This window comes from Haliotis rufescens, unplaced genomic scaffold (assembly GCF_023055435.1).
Source record: "Haliotis rufescens isolate VD_foot unplaced genomic scaffold, xgHalRufe1.0.p SCAF_18, whole genome shotgun sequence".
NCBI lineage: Eukaryota > Metazoa > Mollusca > Gastropoda > Lepetellida > Haliotidae > Haliotis > Haliotis rufescens.
The window spans coordinates 3,024,457-3,043,793 of NW_025963868.1; the positions used below are offsets into that span (position 1 = coordinate 3,024,457).

Below are 19,337 nucleotides of genomic sequence, written 5' to 3' on the forward strand. Positions count from 1 at the left end.
GGTCCCCGGGGACACACGCCACACTTGTGTGGGTAGGGCCAGCAGGGATAGCCCTGGGTTAATTGCTGTTGTTTGCCCTATCCCATCCATACTTCCTCCAAGTGGATCTACTGCTGATACAGTGGCTTTACACCTGGGGCGAACTTCGATTCTGGGACTGACTACATGTCCTGACAGAAGACCCACGTAAGATCAATAGGTACTAATGTATGAATATATAAATAAAACACAATATTCCTTTGTTTTATTTTTTTCTTCAGAGAGCATTGATCTACAACATGGGGACAAACTTTGCTGACTGATGTGACAGGCAGTCCGAGAGCTATATCCTTGCTGAACGCAGCTGGCTACACTAAGTCTATAAGTCAATAATTATTAGTTTAAATCATAATGTCTAGATCATATAAATAATAACAAGTTGTCCCAATATGAGACTGGCGTCCTGTCTGCTTATCTAGACTTGCCTACATTTTTTTAGATAGAATTACTCCACATCCATGCACATCTTTCAGGTCAGCCTTGAAGCAAGGCTAGGAGCAGGCCACAAGGCGCACTTCAGGTAGAGTTGGAGTCAGTGTAAAGACAGAGACAATAGACAGTGTTAGATTGGTCGGTTGGTTTGTTGTTTAACGCCGCAGACTCAGCAATATTCCAGCTATATGACAGCGGTCTGTAAATAATCGAGTCTGGACTAGACAATCCAGTGGCTGATATCATGAGCATCGATCCACGCAATTCGGATTGATGACATGCATCACCCAAGTCAGTGAGCCTGACCACCCCATCCCATTAGTCGCCTCTTATGACAAGCATAGTCGCCTTTCACGGGAAGCATGGGTTGCTGAAGACCTATTCTACCCCGGATCTTCACGGGTTGACAGTGTTAGAAACAGGGAGGGAGGGGGTCCATGGGTTTGCTGCTCACGTATTTGAATATAAGGACCCCTAAATCTTTGATTTTTAAATTAGGGTAATAACAAGGAACCCCTGACATTCAAGCTAAATTTCAAACAATGACCGATCCAGGGAACAAGACTGACTGAGATAGATGTCAGGTGCTTTGACTTGACTTAAAGCTTGGTCAGGTATTAAATAGTTATGGTAATTATATGTTTTTCATTGTTATACACCAGCATTATTGATGCAAGGTGTGGTTCAGTGTCCACTGTCACTATTTCAACTAGTCATCCCTGTATTGCCATCAACTCAAAGTCAACTGCAGTGCACAGATAGTTGATCAATCTTTACACCCGGATAAAGACATAATGATTACTATTAAGATCACATCAGACATATTCCCTTCCACATGACTTAATGTTGCTCTTTGATTCTTCCCTCATTCTGATTCTACAGATAAGGCCCCCTTATCCCATGTCAGGATGACCCAGCCAATCAAAGTGCTGGCATTATTTATACCCTCAGGGAGGTATTAACTTATAACAGCTGAAGAAGGCCAGGGACTCCTTGCTACAGGATGCTTCCTGCAAGTCCTGCGGGGTGTATCAGATACAGGGCACTGTCAGGATGATCAGGACTCCAGTAATAGCTGCTACACTGTATATCCCATGTAACCCAAGACCGGGAAATACCATATTCCACATAATAAGCGCCAAGGGCGCTCTCAAAATTAGTAACAGGGGGCTCTTATTAGAATAATATTTTGGTGAAAAACAACAGAGTTGAAAGATCGTAAATTTCTTGGTTTATGCTGACAGCCTGAAATGTTTACAGGGGTACAAACTAACATTTTTAGTCCACTAGTCCTTATCATGATAACATATAGCAAAACCCTTAAAAATGGCCAATTTCTACTAGTCCTTATGATACCTTAACTATTGGGCAGTTTGGCAAGGACTACACAGGAGTAGTGCCAATTTCTAACGCTGGTTTATATACGACAGATATTTTTTTCCAGAATTTAACTTCCCATAATTAAGGATGCATATAACACATGTATTATACACAAATAAATAAGTCTTGTGTACATTGATCAATCAGAAGGGGTGCTAATTGGGATTGTTCACTAGCCAATATACTAGCAAATATCGCTGTGGGCGCTTATTAGAGCAGGGCGCTTATTACGTCGAATATGGCACTGACTTTACTGTTTCCAAATTACAACCTAAGAAGCATCTTCCTTCAGACATGATGTCTGAGACGAGTACTAGTGACCCTGTGTGATATACACCTGCTGCTGCTGCCATGAACATGGACCAAAAAATATCACATGTATTTCTGGTAACTTGATCATCTCATCATCATAATTAACTGTGGCACTGAAATTATTTTCACTGAAACTATCTGAAACTAGTCCTGAAGAACACTCATCACAACTAAGATAGATGATATTATTTGATATTTGGACCAATATCTGTCACCAGGCTGATCCACAGAGCCACAGAGCCATACAGAGTCTTGCATCTTGTACATTGTGTAAGATTGTATAGCTCTGGCTTAAAAGATCAATAATCAGAATTATCGCCAGTGGGGAGAAATATTAACGAATATCGATATGAAACTGTTGCCATCGATAATAACTCAAATAAACTATTATGATGAAATAAAGGTTAGATTTACCGAAACAGACTTGTCATTGTCAATAATGTCAACTGTCAAAGATGGAAAGCAACAGTTTTTGTTATATCTCAATTGTCCACAAAGTAATCCATGCAGAAATGTGTCACTGCTCACCAGTGGCATGAAGTGTGTTGATTTGCTTCAGGACTTTCTCATATATTTGCAGACCGCCTCCGTGGTCTAGTGGTAGAGCGTCCGCCCTGAGAGCGGAAGGTCCGGGGTTTGATCCCCAGCCGCTTCATACCAAAAGACATTAAAAGATGGTACTTGTTGTTACCCTGTCTGGCGCTCGGCATTAAGGGGCTAAAACAAGGACTGGACGGAGTCAGTATACTGTGTCTGAGTGGGGTATTCATGTTAAACTGCAGCATGGTATCTCAGTGTGCTAGCACTATAAATCGGCATCAGTCCGGACTAGTACAAGCAGCCACACAAACACACACATGTACATGCACAAGTGCAATAATCTTGGACGCGACGTTAAACCCCATTTCACCTCACCTCATATATTTGCTTAAAGTTACTTCTCCGATATTTATCGATAATTGATCGATATTTAGTAGCGATTATGGATCCTATGATCTGTATCGATACCCAGCCCATCGAGGGTACACTTCTCTAGGGAAGCAGCTCCTGCAACCTTGCATCAGTGGCTCACCAAGCTGGTCATCAGGCTGGAGATACTGGAAGAGTTAGTCCCTAATCACATACCGGGACCAACCCTAGGAGCCAGCCCTAAGAGGGTACACTTCTCTAGGGAAGCAGCTCTTGCAACCTTGCATCAGTGGCTCACCAAGCTGGTCATCAGGCTGGAGATACTGGAAGAGTTAGTCCCTAATCACATACCGGGACCAACCCTAGGAGCCAGCCCTAAGAGGGTACACTTCTCTAGGGAAGCAGCTCTTGCAACCTTGCATCAGTGGCTCACCAAGCTGGTCATCAGGCTGGAGATACTGGAAGAGTTAGTCCCTAATCACATACCGGGACCAACCCTAGGAGCCAGCCCTAAGAGGGTACACTTCTCTAGGGAAGCAGCTCTTGCAACCTTGCATCAGTGGCTCACCAAGCTGGTCATCAGGCTGGAGATACTGGAAGAGTTAGTCCCTAATCACATACCGGGACCAACCCTAGGAGCCAGCCCTAAGAGGGTACACTTCTCTAGGGAAGCAGCTCTTGCAACCTTGCATCAGTGGCTCACCAAGCTGGTCATCAGGCTGGAGATACTGGAAGAGTTAGTCCCTAATCACATACCGGGACCAACCCTAGGAGCCAGCCCTAAGAGGGTACACTTCTCTAGGGAAGCAGCTCTTGCAACCTTGCATCAGTGGCTCACCAAGCTGGTCATCAGGCTGGAGATACTGGAAGAGTTAGTCCCTAATCACATACCGGGACCAACCCTAGGAGCCAGCCCTAAGAGGGTACACTTCTCTAGGGAAGCAGCTCTTGCAACCTTGCATCAGTGGCTCACCAAGCTGGTCATCAGGCTGGAGATACTGGAAGAGTTAGTCCCTAATCACATACCGGGACCAACCCTAGGAGCCAGCCCTAAGAGGGTACACTTCTCTAGGGAAGCAGCTCTTGCAACCTTGCATCAGTGGCTCACCAAGCTGGTCATCAGGCTGGAGATACTGGAAGAGTTAGTCCCTAATCACATACCGGGACCAACCCTAGGAGCCAGCCCTAAGAGGGTACACTTCTCTAGGGAAGCAGCTCTTGCAACCTTGCATCAGTGGCTCACCAAGCTGGTCATCAGGCTGGAGATACTGGAAGAGTTAGTCCCTAATCACATACCGGGACCAACCCTAGGAGCCAGCCCTAAGAGGGTACACTTCTCTAGGGAAGCAGCTCTTGCAACCTTGCATCAGTGGCTCACCAAGCTGGTCATCAGGCTGGAGATACTGGAAGAGTTAGTCCCTAATCACATACCGGGACCAACCCTAGGAGCCAGCCCTAAGAGGGTACACTTCTCTAGGGAAGCAGCTCTTGCAACCTTGCATCAGTGGCTCACCAAGCTGGTCATCAGGCTGGAGATACTGGAAGAGTTAGTCCCTAATCACATACCGGGACCAACCCTAGGAGCCAGCCCTAAGAGGGTACACTTCTCTAGGGAAGCAACCTTGCATCAGTGGCTCACCAAGCTGGTCATCAGGCTGGAGATACTGGAAGAGTTAGTCCCTAATCACATACCGGGACCAACCCTAGGAGCCAGCCCTAAGAGGGTACACTTCTCTAGGGAAGCAGCTTCTGCAACCTTGCATCAGTGGCTCACCAAGCTGGTCATCAGGCTGGAGATACTGGAAGAGTTAGTCCCTAATCACATACCGGGACCAACCCTAGGAGCCAGCCCTAAGAGGGTACACTTCTCTAGGGAAGCAGCTTCTGCAACCTTGCATCAGTGGCTCACCAAGCTGGTCATCAGGCTGGAGATACTGGAAGAGTTAGTCCCTAATCACATACCGGGACCAACCCTAGGAGCCAGCCCATCGGATCAATAGGAATGCTGTATGTTACATACACAGGGAAATGATTAACACCAGCCAAACTAACACCATCTGCAAATACTAAAGCCTCCTTTTAGAGGGCTTTCTGAAACATCAGTCTACTTCCAGTCAGCTGGCATTTCCTTGATTCCATCACTCAGACAATCCAGCAGTAGAAACTAACATTTTTTGTCCACTAGACCTTATGATGATAACATATAGCAAAACCCTTAAAATAGCAAATTTCTACCAGTCCGTGTGATACCTTAACGATTGGGCAGTTTGCAAGGACTACAGGACTAGTGCCAATTTCTAACACAGCAATCAGGTCTCCTCAACTCACTACCCTAAATCCATACCATGAAACTCTTCTTGGTGCTCTTCAACAAGTGACCTCCGTGTTTGGCATTATGGTACATTATTACAGAACTTAAAGAGATGCCCTTAACATTCTGTCTCCATGAGTAATGCTGGTCTGGTTGTGAAACCTCTACCTCAAGTAGTCTCGGTGTAAGCACTAGGGCTGCAACAAATACACTATGAGGCGAATACGATTCGTATCACGAATATAGGGTAACGAATACAAATATTAATTCACGAATACAATAACAAGTCAGCAATTGATGTATTATTTGTTACATTCAGTGAAACATTAACAACATAAATTATTTGACATGGTTTGTTAATTATTAATATATTAAACATTTATATGCTGCACTTTTGCAGGTACTAGTATCTGCTCAAAAGCGACAATGACCAGTGACCACAATACTGTCAAATTAAATATTATCAGAGTGCTTTCTTTGAAAGAAATCTATGCATATCATATGATATGTTTTAAAATATTTTTAGGTACAGGGTATGTAAATATACATGATTGCATATTCATAAATATTCGATTCTAGTGGCCATGAATAACGAATTCAATTCATGAATGGTTACGGTTAGATTCACCGAATAGGCGAGTGAATCGTAACAGCCCTAGTAAGCACTAGTTCCAAGGCTGGTTATTCTCTGTCAGGATCCTGTGTCCTTATAGTCCCTTCATGCACATGGAGTTTACAACGTGGTTCTGATCATGGTGGGTGAGATTGTGTTTTAGGCAGCTTTGATCAGTATTTCAGTTACATGATGGTGTGTCAGCTTCAAATGAGAGGATGACCCTGGTGATACCAGTCTTCCCACTTTTGAGAAATCCCCGAGAAAGGTATAGTTCCGACAAACCAAGACACATTATCAGTGTGAATCAGCATACAGGACACTTTTTATAGACAGCAACTTCATGCTTCTTCATCCGGTGAAATTTCATGTATTCAAGTTCTTCCAACTTCTTAATAGCCTATCAAAGACTTCAGTGTGAATCAGGGATTTGAACTCACATTCCCACAAAGGTTTCTGGCATGCCTAAGGAAGCAGTTTTGCACAGCAAATTTCTATGTTTTAGATGACCAGGCAGCTCACCCTCCTAAACATACTAAGACCATAATATTTGAATGATAAATCTACAATAAACCCTCATCCCCGAGTTACTTCTAGGGTTTCAGAAAACCGAACGGCACAGTGGTCAAATATCTCATCACACAGTGGTGTTAGGTTCAAATCCCACAAGTTGTAAAGCCTGTTTTTAATATCACAACCATTACAAAATCCAATCTAAAACCCTATGAAAACAGATTACAACAGGCTGTGAGGGCCTTCTCAAGCCGGTATTGATGGTTGTTTGTGAAGCCCACATCTTCAGAAGGTGATACTGACAGTTGCTTGTGCAATCCCACATCTCCAGGCCGCAATCCACCCACCTAATCTGTATCACATTACACTAACAGACTGAAATTAGATTGAATTTCAAACCTGTTGGAACTAAATTTCAATCATCCCCTACAATCAATAATTCAGAATTTTGATCAGGGAAGGTTGTGAATTATAATCTCCTTCATCAAACGGTTATTGGCCTGAAAAAGCAACAGTGTAAATTGTCAAGTTGTCATGGAAACTGGATAATCAAGGAATGAAGCAAACTTTCTCATCAGCGCTCAGTGAAGAGGTAATAATGTGTGTTTCAGTATTGATGGAATCTGGGCAAGTACCTGTCAGGGGAACCTGACACGAACACTTCTTGCCCAGATTACAGCTGATCAGCAGTTGCCTGGCCCAGTCTGCATTCCCACCAACATTACATCTGTTTGTTTATTTGTTTGTTGTGTAATGCTGCTCTCAGCAATATTCCAGCTATATGATGGCGGTCTGTAAATAATAGTCTGGTCCAGACTCGATTATTTACAGATTATTTACTGACCGCAATCACATAGCTGTCCATCTTGGACAACAACCTTATGACTGAAGCCAAATGTGTAGATCGATGCCCATGATGTCAGTCACTGGATTGTCTGGTCCAGACTCGATTATTTACAGATTATTAACTGACCGCAATCACATAGCTCATGGGTGTTTACCTCCATGTCCTGCCTCTGACAGACATCCTCCCTCCACAGTGAGACACAGCTGAGGGGATATAACACCAGCAAAGCAGGGTTCCACAGCTTGACCATGTGTGAGGAATCAAACCAATCATCAGGAAGCACACTACCTACAGGGCCAAACCAACCCGTCATTAGTCACGGAAACAATCCAAGGTTAAGATCCACTGAATCCAGGGAAATGGGGGGTCAGTTCAGACAGCCGACACAGGAACTGGACAAACAAACAAGAAGACATGAACAGTCTGTCCCCAGGTGGCCCCCATCTGAGTCAACCAGCACCGCCACACAGACACCACTATCAAATTCTCAGACTTCAAGTAAAATACATGGACTGTCTGAAGGTGATTATTGTTTTAACAGGCATAACAGTGTCAGCTTGCAGAGGACAAAAGGTCAGCTAACAATGACATTGTGAGAAAAATAGGAAAAGTTTTATGAAATTATGGGGGACCTTTTTGATCTCTGAATAAAAGACTTGATGACTGATTCTGTAGGTTCAACTCAATCCTCCTGTCTTACAGTCTGAGATTCCTCTCACGGTCCACAGTGCGTATTGGTGTATTCTTAAACCAGCGAAACAGTTTTAGTCTACTAGTCCTCTCAATGATAACATATAGCGGAACCCTAAAGAATAGCAAAATTTCTACTTGTCCTTATGATACCTTAACTACTGGGCAGTTTCTCAAGGACTTTAGGACTAGCCAATTTCTTAAGTTGGATAACTTTTTCATAATGCAATTTGTAAAACGCCTTCCGAGTTTTGGGAGCTGGGAGTTTCCAAATTAGTCTTATTAATATCGGGTTTGGGATCACTTATCTCACAAAGATGTTTGGCAAAGACTACAGTACTAGTACCGATTACTAGCGCTGTTATTTATATTATTTATGTAAGTCCAGCAGTCCCTCAGTGGTGCGACCCGTGAAGATCCGGGGTAGAATAGGTCTTCAGCAACCCATGCTTGCTGTAAAAGGTGACTGACGAGTTGCTGCATGTCATTGATCTCAATTGCGTGTATCGATGCTCATGATATCAATCACTTGATTGTCTAGTCCAGACTCGAGTATTTACAGACCGCAGTCATATAGCTGGAATATTGCTGAGTGCGGCGTTAAACAACAAACCAACCAACAACCCTCAGTGGTACACTTTCTTTCAAAGCTGCTCTTATTCCTTGAAAGTGAAACCAACTTACCAATGACCTTTCCAAAGTGTTGAACACACGACAGCAATCAGAAAGTGTGGGCTGATTGGTTCTAATTAAGTACTCTCAACAATATAATGGTTAATGTGTCCCAGCCTCAGACATCTGGCTGTACCACAACATGCAACTCATTCAGCTCTCTAGCAGTGTGGTTTTCATGTAATGGTTAACCTTCATATACCGTGTATACTGGTGATGGAAAATAAGGGAACCTAAAAATATTGACAAGTCAGCAAAATACTTCACATGGAAAAAGTAAACTCTAATAGAAGCCGGGTCAATTGTTGAGTGCAAAAAATAGAAGCCGGGCCTCTAATAGACGCCGGGTCGATCAATTGATACGGATATCTACGAACACAAAATATTTCCATTTCGTGACGATTCGGGACATTCATGGTCATTGTGAAATGGGGGTATTAATAGAAGCCGGGCCTCCAATAGACGCCGGGTCAAAGGCTTGTCCGAAATAAATGGAAGCCAGGGTGTCTAATAGAGGAAATACGGTATCTGGTGCATGTGACACTCAATCTCTTGTTTCCTTTGGGCACCAATATTAAACTTCACTTCAACCACAATCTGTTCCCTTCTTTCCTCCTATCAGTATATGATGGACCTGTCCTAGGTTTGTGATTGGCTGGAATTCAGATGAAAGTTGTAGATGCACCAGCTAGCAAGTGTTAATTCATTTTATGTCACCCGCCAGAAGAAAACTTTGCAGAAAATGAGTCCAAATGTTTGAGGCCATGTATCTCTGTAATAAATATGAATTGAAGCTTATCAATTGTATTTCTGTGGTCCTAAGATACTGTAGTTTTAAAAAAGAACAAGAAGTCAAAATGTCATTTTTTACCCATAAACCTTATGTCATAGTTGGTCATATATGATGTGGGTTAAAACCAATTCCATAGAAAGCATATATGACACCATTAGCAGATGACTTTGGCGCCTGACACATCTGGTATCGCCAAGCTACCAATTATTGGTCATAACATAAAAATGATAATGCTTCAGAACCAATTCCTTGTAAAGACTATTTTATCACCAGTGAATGCAGTTCGCCAGGCACACAGAGATTTGTGTTTACTCAAAACTCACTAATACATCCCAAACTACTTTCAGATTGGTTTATAACCTACCAAAACACTCATAAAAACTGGTCCTGATTTATTGAAGTGGTTTGCCAAACAGTTTCGTAGTCACTGAAGACCCATCACAACAAACCCCATTTCAGACTTAACCTGATATACGAAAGCAAGAAAACATGCCAGCGCTGGCGACTGTCCAAATGTTTCCTTCTCTATCTCACAGAGCTGAAGAGTGCACTCACTCCATGCACGCACACACACACACACACACCGAAATATACGGTGCTTTGTAAAAAGTACTCTATCATTTAAGATCGTCTTTCTGCTTATCACTCCATCCTGCAACAAGGGGTCTCAGCCTTGGCTCACCAAATATGGGGGCTGAGTTTCAGAGGTAGATACAGGTTTATCATCACACTCACTGCCACAGTTACAATCAATATAGAGGAGTTATCACACAGTAAGTGAATACAAGAAAAGCTAGGGCTCTTAACGCTGTAGTCCTGCACCAGGACTGGAATATATGTGTGTTATGAAACCCAAACCAATCTAGATCATAAGAGAGCAAGACCAGGTAGCTCTGGCTCAGCATCAGGAAAAACTATATTTAAGGAGTGAAATGTGTTGTGTTATCAAAGATTTCATAGACCATATGTTAGTCTGACAACACTCATTCAGAGGTGCACATGAATAGTGTACACAGAGGCACTCTCAGGGCATAACTGTCAGCTGTCAGATGATATACATGGTTCTATGTTGGTCTTTGAGGTGTATTTCTACAGAGGGTATTCAAATCTAGAGAATCTTGAACTGTCCCAGACAAATTCTGCAGTAAAATTAGCAATATTCTGTGGTGAAATAACCAAAATTCTGAGGCTAAAATACAAACTATCTGCAGTAAAGACATAACCATTTCCCCCTCAAAATTAACATACTCTTTTTTTTTCATCAAAATTATTAATCTCCTGCAAAGGCAAATTCTGCTATTCTGCAATTTTGAGGTTTAAGAACTTTCAATTTGTTTTTGACACTTTGACAGTGACCATGACAGTTCAGGAGAAACTGGACAATTTCAGACATGATATCCTCCTTGAAACAGTCCAAGCAAGTCCCATACAAGTCATTCAAACTCCATTTATTCGTCTGTACAACTCAAACGTTAGGCTGCATATATCAATCCTGCATACCATGATAACACTTAGTACAGTGAGACGATAGCTTATACAAGTAATTTATTACAACATCTAGACCTGTTCTGAAATTGGTCTGCGACCTTTGCAGTCCCTCTTCATTCATGGAGGTAGGAAAGCACTTAGAAACTGAATTATTCCTCATTTTCTCAGCAACACCTGCAACACAAGCTGTTCATCCTCCAGGACACAGCACGGCTGGATGATACACCCTCTTTAAATCACTGAAAGCTAAACACCCTAATGATCACCGTTTTGACTCTAGTTGAATGCTACCTGATCCAACACAAGACATCAATACCTGGGAAACACAACTTCAGCCACTCCCCCATCTAGATTTCCAGAATAGCCTTGCTCCAAGGTTTCATTGAAAGATAAGTCCATGGATGTGTAGTAATTCTATCCTCCTAATAGGCAAGTCTAGATATGTGGACCCAGTCTCTGCTTATTGGGACAACTTATTCTTATTATTCTTATTATTTACATAATCTAGAAAATATGTTTTAAACTAATAATTATTGTCTTAGAGACTTGTGCAAGTCTACAGGGGGACTAACATGGACATGTCGTTCCATGACTCGGTAAATCAGCTGGTGGTGGCAGGAACTGCCTGGATTCGTCCCATGTTGCATGGTTGTGGATTTAATAGGGTTGGAATGAGTTGCCCGGTGATTACTACCTGTCCCCCCTCCTCCATCACCGGGGGACAGAAGCTACACATCTCACCTCCATTCACGAACAGGGAGGAAAATAATGCACAATTCTTCGTATCTATCACAAACCCATTGAGAAGCAAATGATTAACATAAATAAAATCTTGCACATGATTACTAACGGCAGACACAAGATCCTACCCAACTCAATGTACGCAGGATTTGGGATTGGCTTACTTTATAGGCCTAAGAGATTTTGTTCAAACTTAGTGATGATACAGAATGTCAGGTCAAAAGTTGATAAAATCATAGAATGTCTTAACACCATTTGTCTCTAGCAAAATCACTGATCATAAACCATGGACAAGAAAGAAGTGTACTGAGACAACGTCTGCAGCTACAGCCTCCTGCTGAAGCCTGAATATTCCCACCCAGGGAGACCCGCTTACATTTTATGCTGCTTTTAGCATTATTCCAGCAATATTACGGCGGGAGACACCAGAAATAGGCTTCACACATTGTACTCATGTTGGGAATCGAACCTGGGTTTTAGGTGTGACGAGCGAACGCTTTAACCACTAGGCTACCCGATGTCCTACATCTAAATATAAAGGGAAGGATCATGTCATAATCTGGAGTTGTCCAATGGGGTCCTTGAGGTTGGCTCCATTAGTGTTTGAGTCCAGGTCCCTCTGACTCTTGACCTGTTTACATTTATCAGCTCAGGACAAGGATGCTGTTCTGGCTGTTGGGAGATCTGGGATGATCCAGACATACAAAGTTTTTAGTAGAAAAGAGGTCGGTCTATTTTATCATTAAAGTCAAGTAGGCACATGAAAAATTTTCCTGCTGCACAAACTGCATAAATATTTAGTCTTGCACACTCTTAATAGCTACAGTGTCAATGAATTGAAATAAACGAAAGGCTTAATATATTCATCACCAATACGGCTATCTTTACTTCAAACTCAAAATGTCTGCCTAAGTTGATTGAGTAAGTTGGTAGACAGTTGGGTTCATAAGTGGCTTACCACTGCATAACAATCAGACATCTTGCAAACAGTTGCAGTTAGCATTACACAGCAATAAAGCTTAGTTTAATATTGTAATTAATTATTCTTATTCTTGAGAGTTTATGAAACTCAATAGGAAAGAAATGCAACTGTCAGTTTGTTGAGAGCAAATCATGGTATGTATTTTTTTAACCAGGACAAGGTCTGTCACAGATAAGGAATGACCTCTCCCACAACACAATCAGCCCCAGTCCGGCTAGACTTGCACAAGTATCTAAAGCAATAATCATAATTAAATCCTAAGTTCTAGATTATGTAAATAATAAGAACAAGTTGTCTCTATAAGAGACTGGAGTCCACATATCTAGACTTGCCTATCAGGAGAATAGAATTACTACACATTCATGGACTTTTCTTTCAGTACAGTCTTGGAGCAAGGCTACAGTCGGGCCAACAAGGAACACTCACCCTAAACTTCATGTGTCTAGAGAATGTAAAAACTTAACCGACAAGTATCTATTTGTGGGAACAATTATACACATTTAGCCTTCACTTCAAGAGGCAGGCTTAAATGCCAGAGCCACTTATATGCCAATTACCATCACAACTCAATCCCCAAATCATGAATTTGTACTCAATTTTTCTGATGGAAGTTCTTTCTTTCTTTCTTCCCCAAAATATCCCACAACAACCATGACTCAAACAATTAGGGGTGTTCTTGAGTGTTCATCCGTGGCTCTAAATGAATCTGTGCATACAGGAAAAGGGTATAATGCAGGACAAATCTGGCTGTAACTTGCCTACATCCGCCACATAAACAACCCACTTAGATAAAGCAAGCAGGGCTTTGTGTTACAGGGAGTAACAAAACTAAGTTACTTTATTAGAAGCATCACATCGGGGCATGAGGCGATGAGATCAGCACCATGCTCTTCATCTGGGAAAGCGTTCTTCGTCATGGTAACACTCATTGACTTTATCTCCAGTTATCTCCCCTTTTTGACAACCAGGGGGAGATGATGCTCAACATTATACAAGGACAACACATAATATCACATCAAAGTATGAATAATCATAAACCTGGAACAGAACTTTTGACATCTTTGTCAAATCCAGCATCTTGAGAATCAAAAGTAGTACCAAGCCAAATGTGATCAGATAAAGCACAAACATGTTCCTTTGATAAAAAAGATGAATCAAAACAAAGAAATCTAGGTCTAAATACGGAACAGTATGAGTAACATGCTGAAAGCAGATACAGAAGCAGAGATGATGGAAACATCAAGTACATCAAGCCACATGGATAGATAGTGGTATTTTCAGCACTATCAGCCATGCTGCAACTCTTTAAACTGTCGAGGTGTGATACGGCAGATATACCATACTATTTGTGTCACGATACAATATTCACTGATTTCAAGATTTCTTCACATCCCTGATTTCTTCACTAACATACACTAGTGAGTGTGTTGGATATAATGCTGATTTGAACAGTATTTCAATTATATCCCAGTGTGTCAGCTTGATGTGACCAAGAATAAAAAAACAAGAGAAATCAAGGATAAAAAACTCTGATTCTGCCACATTACTCTGCCTCAGATGACGAGGCTACCCATGCCCTCTCACCAACATAAAGTATAGCTTATAATGCCACACATCATATTGGGTATTGTATCACAGAACTACCAGTGCACAGATTCACTGGAGAGCAAAGCCTATAGGGAGCACCATTCTTCCACTGGGTGTGATGCTACACCAGTGCAGACAGCCTGGGCTGACAGTTTTCCTGGTTATCCACTACAAGCATATCTGAACATTGAACAGAGCTCCAGATAAGCTGCGTATCTGCTTTAAATAAGCATCAGAAATGCAGAAATATGAAGTAAAATACAATCCAAGTGTATCAAATACGCAACCAACATTACAGATACGCTACAAAAATAAAACTTGTGTGTATCATCAAAATATTGTGAAGTAACCCTGCGTATTCGATTAGCAAATCAGCAGCTTATTTTATAAATTTATAAACGGGCATTCCGTCAACCTTGACAAACTCCACGATGACAGTTACATCATGATCATTTGCAAGTATCGTGGTATTTTTGAGTCCTATAAAGCTCTCGAACCCAAACGACACCAGTTTGGAGGAACTAGAAGAATAGTGTTTTTAAATATTTAACTTAAATACCCACATGTGTAAAAACTAGTGGGTAACAGAAATTTGAATACCCAGATAGAATTACTGATACCCAATGATTTAAACATGCATGGGTAAAATATCCACAACACCAAAAGCTTAGCTGGAGCTCTGTTGAATATTCAGGCCTGCCCTATTCGTATCACCATTTCCCACAGGACGCATGGAACTGACATGACCACTATTGATTGAAGGTACATTGGGGCGCAGGTTGGTATTTGACTCTGAAACTTGGTCCTTTATAAGAGCTCACTGTATCTGACTCTACTTGTGAATTGGCAACCCGAGACATCTCATGATTTAGCTTTGACCTACTTGGTCGGACAAGAAATGGTCTTCATTTTTGCAAAACCGTCTTCATTTTGTTTGATAGGCAGAATATGGTAGTTGAAATTTAGAACATTTACTGCATCAAAGGATCTTGAAAGTAAGTCTTCAAAACATAAACTGTCTACAATTACCATAAATCATCAACTAAATGTCTGTCCTACAGACCCATCAGAATAGAGTGTAGTAGGTGTTTTATTCAAGTTTTTCTGTCTGAAATGTTCTCAATATTACCATAAAGACGCAAAATCAGCTTTGACTCTCACTTAGTTTCCATTGGTTGAATAATTTACATCCAAAAAAGGCGTTTACTCCAGACAGGCATTTATTCCAGGATTTATGGTATTATGTTGTACATGTGATGACTGTGTCTTGCAGTGTGTACAGGAGACAGCATGGTAAGGCCTGTGCACCAATAGGTCAAATACAGCAGCATTGTGTCTGGAGGTGCAACCATATGGGATACAATACGTATCACCATACAGGGAGAGCGATATAATTCACCAAATTACCAAACACTGAATTAGTGATGCAAATATGTTTTTTGACAAATTGAGACCCATTTTGATATATTACCATCAAATGATTAGATTGGGTATCATTTGTAACATGGTACGGAGCTTGTGGTCCGCTGTGTTACTGTAAGCCGGGTATGGTGATACGGTACGCTGAGGGCAAGGACGAAACATTGAAAGGTGACAGAACTTACCGGGAACAGAACATCAGCACCCCACGTAATCCTGCACACGGGTTGGTCAGTTTACCCGGTATTCTCTGAAAAGAAACATAAAAATGTATCAGATCATTGAATACGAGACTGAAAGAGGTTTAAAATCAATATGTTTATTTTTCTCAAATTGTTCAGTGAAATACAAAGTCACCTCTACAAAGCAACAACACTAGTTATTACTATACATAAGTTCATAGAGAACAATGACGAACGAAACGTGGTTTATTTCACGATAAACCATAGTTTTATCATGACGTCATTTCTGGAGATTTGGACATGTGTAACTTGATAACGTTGTATATACGACCATGTTACTTTTGAGAGTCTAGTGACTTGTTCCCCATAGATGTAGCTGGGCAATGCAGATAAACACGATGGCCGATCATTGCATCAAAAGTGGGAGAGATATGATAATCAGTATTTGGAGAAAAGGTACAGGTAATCAACGTGAGGATTGTGAGAATTTGTGAGAAATACCCACCTGTGCATAAAATGGACTTCTCTGACATTGCCGAGGTTAGATTCTATTGAGGGAGTCATTATTATTTAAATACAGGTAAATATTTTTAAAGCTTGTACATTTTATCATCATCCTGAAACAGGCTGTACATAATGTTGACATCTCATATAAGAAATTATTGAATCATGGTCGTTGTTTACGTACAAAAAACATTGCAGGGAGAATAGTGAGTGAGTGAGTGAGTTGGGTTTAACGTTGCTTTTAACAGTATTTCAGTTATATCATGGTGTGTCAGCTTAATGTGTGAGGAAAGCCCAAAGTGATGCAGGTCTCAGATGTTTACCTCTTCGGTGAAACCCTCGAGCACGGGTATGGTGCTGACAAACCTAGAGACATAATCGGGGCGAATAAACCATGAGGGGTGCATAACATGAATTTGGAAATTTGTTTTTCCAATTGTGAAAGTTTTACTAACATTGGCTGCAGACTTGGGGATGATATCAGCCTCTGAGCACATGCAACACTCATGTTATGTGGCTGGAATATTGCAACAAGTGGCTAACACTGAACTCCTTCCCTCACCACCTGGGCTCAGAAATAGAATAACGCAGGTCACACAGCTCAGGAGAGAGTGGTTCATGACAGTCTGACATCAGCAGTCTCCGCTGACCTGAGCATGATATTGATTGAAGCTGTCTGATGCCCCCTTGTAAGAGTGCTACAGGGTACATCAGATGGGTTTCTGTATGACTCAACAGTGACTGATAATGGAAATGTTAAAGGTTAAAGATTTAGGTGGTCCCCAGACTCAAATACAACATGAGGAAACCTCAAGGACCTGTGACATTAATGGTTTTAATAGAACAAACATTTCGGATCCTTTCACATGCGACTAAATAAGTTATACACCTTTAATCCTGACATAGCAGCACAAAGCAGGCCCATGGGGGTCATCTGACCCTTGATTGTATTGTACCTATGTAGGTCATCTGACCCTTGTCCATGCCCATGTAGGTCATCTGACCCTTGTCTGAACCTATGTGGGTCATCTGACCCTTGTCCATACCTATGTGGGTCATCTGAACCCTTGTCTGTACCCATGTAGGTCATCTGACCCTTGTCTGAACCTATGTGGGTCATCTGACCCTTGTCCATACCTATGTGGGTCATCCGACCCTTGTCTGTACCCATGTGGGTCATCTGCCCCTTGTTTGTACCCATGTAAGTCATCTGACCCTTGTCTGTACCCATGTGGGTCATCTGACCCTTGTCTGAACCTATGTGGGTCATCTGACCCTTGTCCATACCTATGTGGGTCATCCGACCCTTGTCTGTACCCATGTGGATCATCTGCCCCTTGTTTGTACCCATGTAAGTCATCTGACCCTTGTCTGTACCCATGTAGGTCATCTGACCCTTGTCTGAACCTATGTGGGTCATCTGACCCTTGTCCATACCTATGTGGGTCATCCGACCCTTGTCTGTACCCATGTGGATCATCTGCCCCTTGTTTGTACCCATGTAAGTCATCTGACCCTTGTCTGTACCCATGTGGGTCATCTGACCCTTGTCTGTACCCATGTGGGTCATCTGACCCTTGTCTGTACCCATGTGGGTCATCTGACCCTTGTCTGTACCCATGTGGGTCATCTGCCCCTTGTTTGTACCCATGTAAGTCATCTGACCCTTGTCTGTACCCATGTAGGTCATCTGACCCTTGTCTGAACCTATGTGGGTCATCTGACCCTTGTCCATACCTATGTGGGTCATCCGACCCTTGTCTGTACCCATGTGGATCATCTGCCCCTTGTTTGTACCCATGTAAGTCATCTGACCCTTGTCTGTACCCATGTGGGTCATCTGACCCTTGTCTGTACCCATGTGGGTCATCTGACCCTTGTCTGTACCCATGTGGGTCATCTGACCCTTGTCTGTACCCATGTGGGTCATCTGACCCTTGTGTGTACCCATGTGGGTCATCTGACCCTTGTCTGTACCCATGTGGGTCATCTGACCCTTGTGTATGTACCCATGTGAGTCATCTGACCCTTGTCTGTACCCATGTGGGTCATCTGACCCTTGTCTGTACCCAGGTGGGTCATCTGACCCTTGTCTGTACCCAGGTGGGTCATCTGACCCTTGTGTGTACCCATGTGGGTCATCTGACCCTTGTCTGTACCCATGTGGGTCATCTGCCCCTTGTTTGTACCCATGTAAGTCATCTGACCCTTGTCTGTACCCATGTGGGTCATCTGACCCTTGTCTGTACCCATGTAGGTCATCTGACCCTTGTGTGTACCCATGTGGGTCATCTGACCCTTGTCTGTACCCATGTGGGTCATCTGACCCTTGTGTATGTACCCATGTGAGTCATCTGACCCTTGTCTGTACCCATGTGGGTCATCTGACCCTTGTCTGTACCCAGGTGGGTCATCTGACCCTTGTGTATATTCCCAGCAGCGGTGACGGTCACCTGCCACCAAGTTGCATCTTGTTAAGAACCTCTATTGAAACAAAGTGAAAGGATGTTGTTTATGGCAGTGTCAACAATATTACAGGGGATGAAAATAACAGAGTCAGGGCCAAACAAACAAGCTGTGTTGGAAATTAATGGGGTCGTTGATGTTGTTCCCATATTATTTGAATCTTGGGACCCCCTAAATTAAAATTTAGCTGTTAACATTAGGGCAATTACAAGGAGCCCTTGACTTCTATGTTTAATTTCCAACACCCAAGTGAATGATAGCACAACACAATCAATCAAGTAACACATGCCAAGCAGGACAAGGAAAGTGGCACAAAGTGGTCATGAACGCAGGAAAACAAACACCTGGTTCATGTGGATCCACTACCCACTGCTCCACAGTGATAGAAATTGGCACTAGTCCTGTAGTCCTGGCCAAACTGCCCAATGGTTAGGTATCATAAGGACTAGAAGACAAT

The 19,337-nt window shown here is 42.3% G+C and overlaps 2 protein-coding genes across 3 annotated transcripts in view; both read right to left on the minus strand.

Moving 5' to 3' along the window:
- The window catches only part of LOC124116867, a 185,770-nt gene that overhangs the window by 145,063 nt on the left and 21,370 nt on the right, over positions 1-19,337 (minus strand). For both annotated transcript variants that reach the window (XM_048398132.1, XM_048398131.1), the window contains exon 3: positions 15,914-15,978. The gene's annotated coding sequence lies outside the window, so the exon portion shown is untranslated. The remainder of the gene's footprint in view (positions 1-15,913; positions 15,979-19,337) is intronic.
- Positions 17,277-18,395, minus strand: LOC125381579 (involucrin-like). Its single transcript, XM_048398637.1, has one exon. The coding sequence runs from the start codon at positions 18,393-18,395 to the stop codon at positions 17,277-17,279; it is 1,119 nt and encodes a 372-aa protein (XP_048254594.1).

Bases quoted from the DNA above. Each gene is read 5' to 3' on its own strand.
- LOC125381579 (XM_048398637.1), bottom strand. From the start codon at position 18,395: ATGGGTACAGACAAGGGTCAGATGACCCACATGGGTACACACAAGGGT.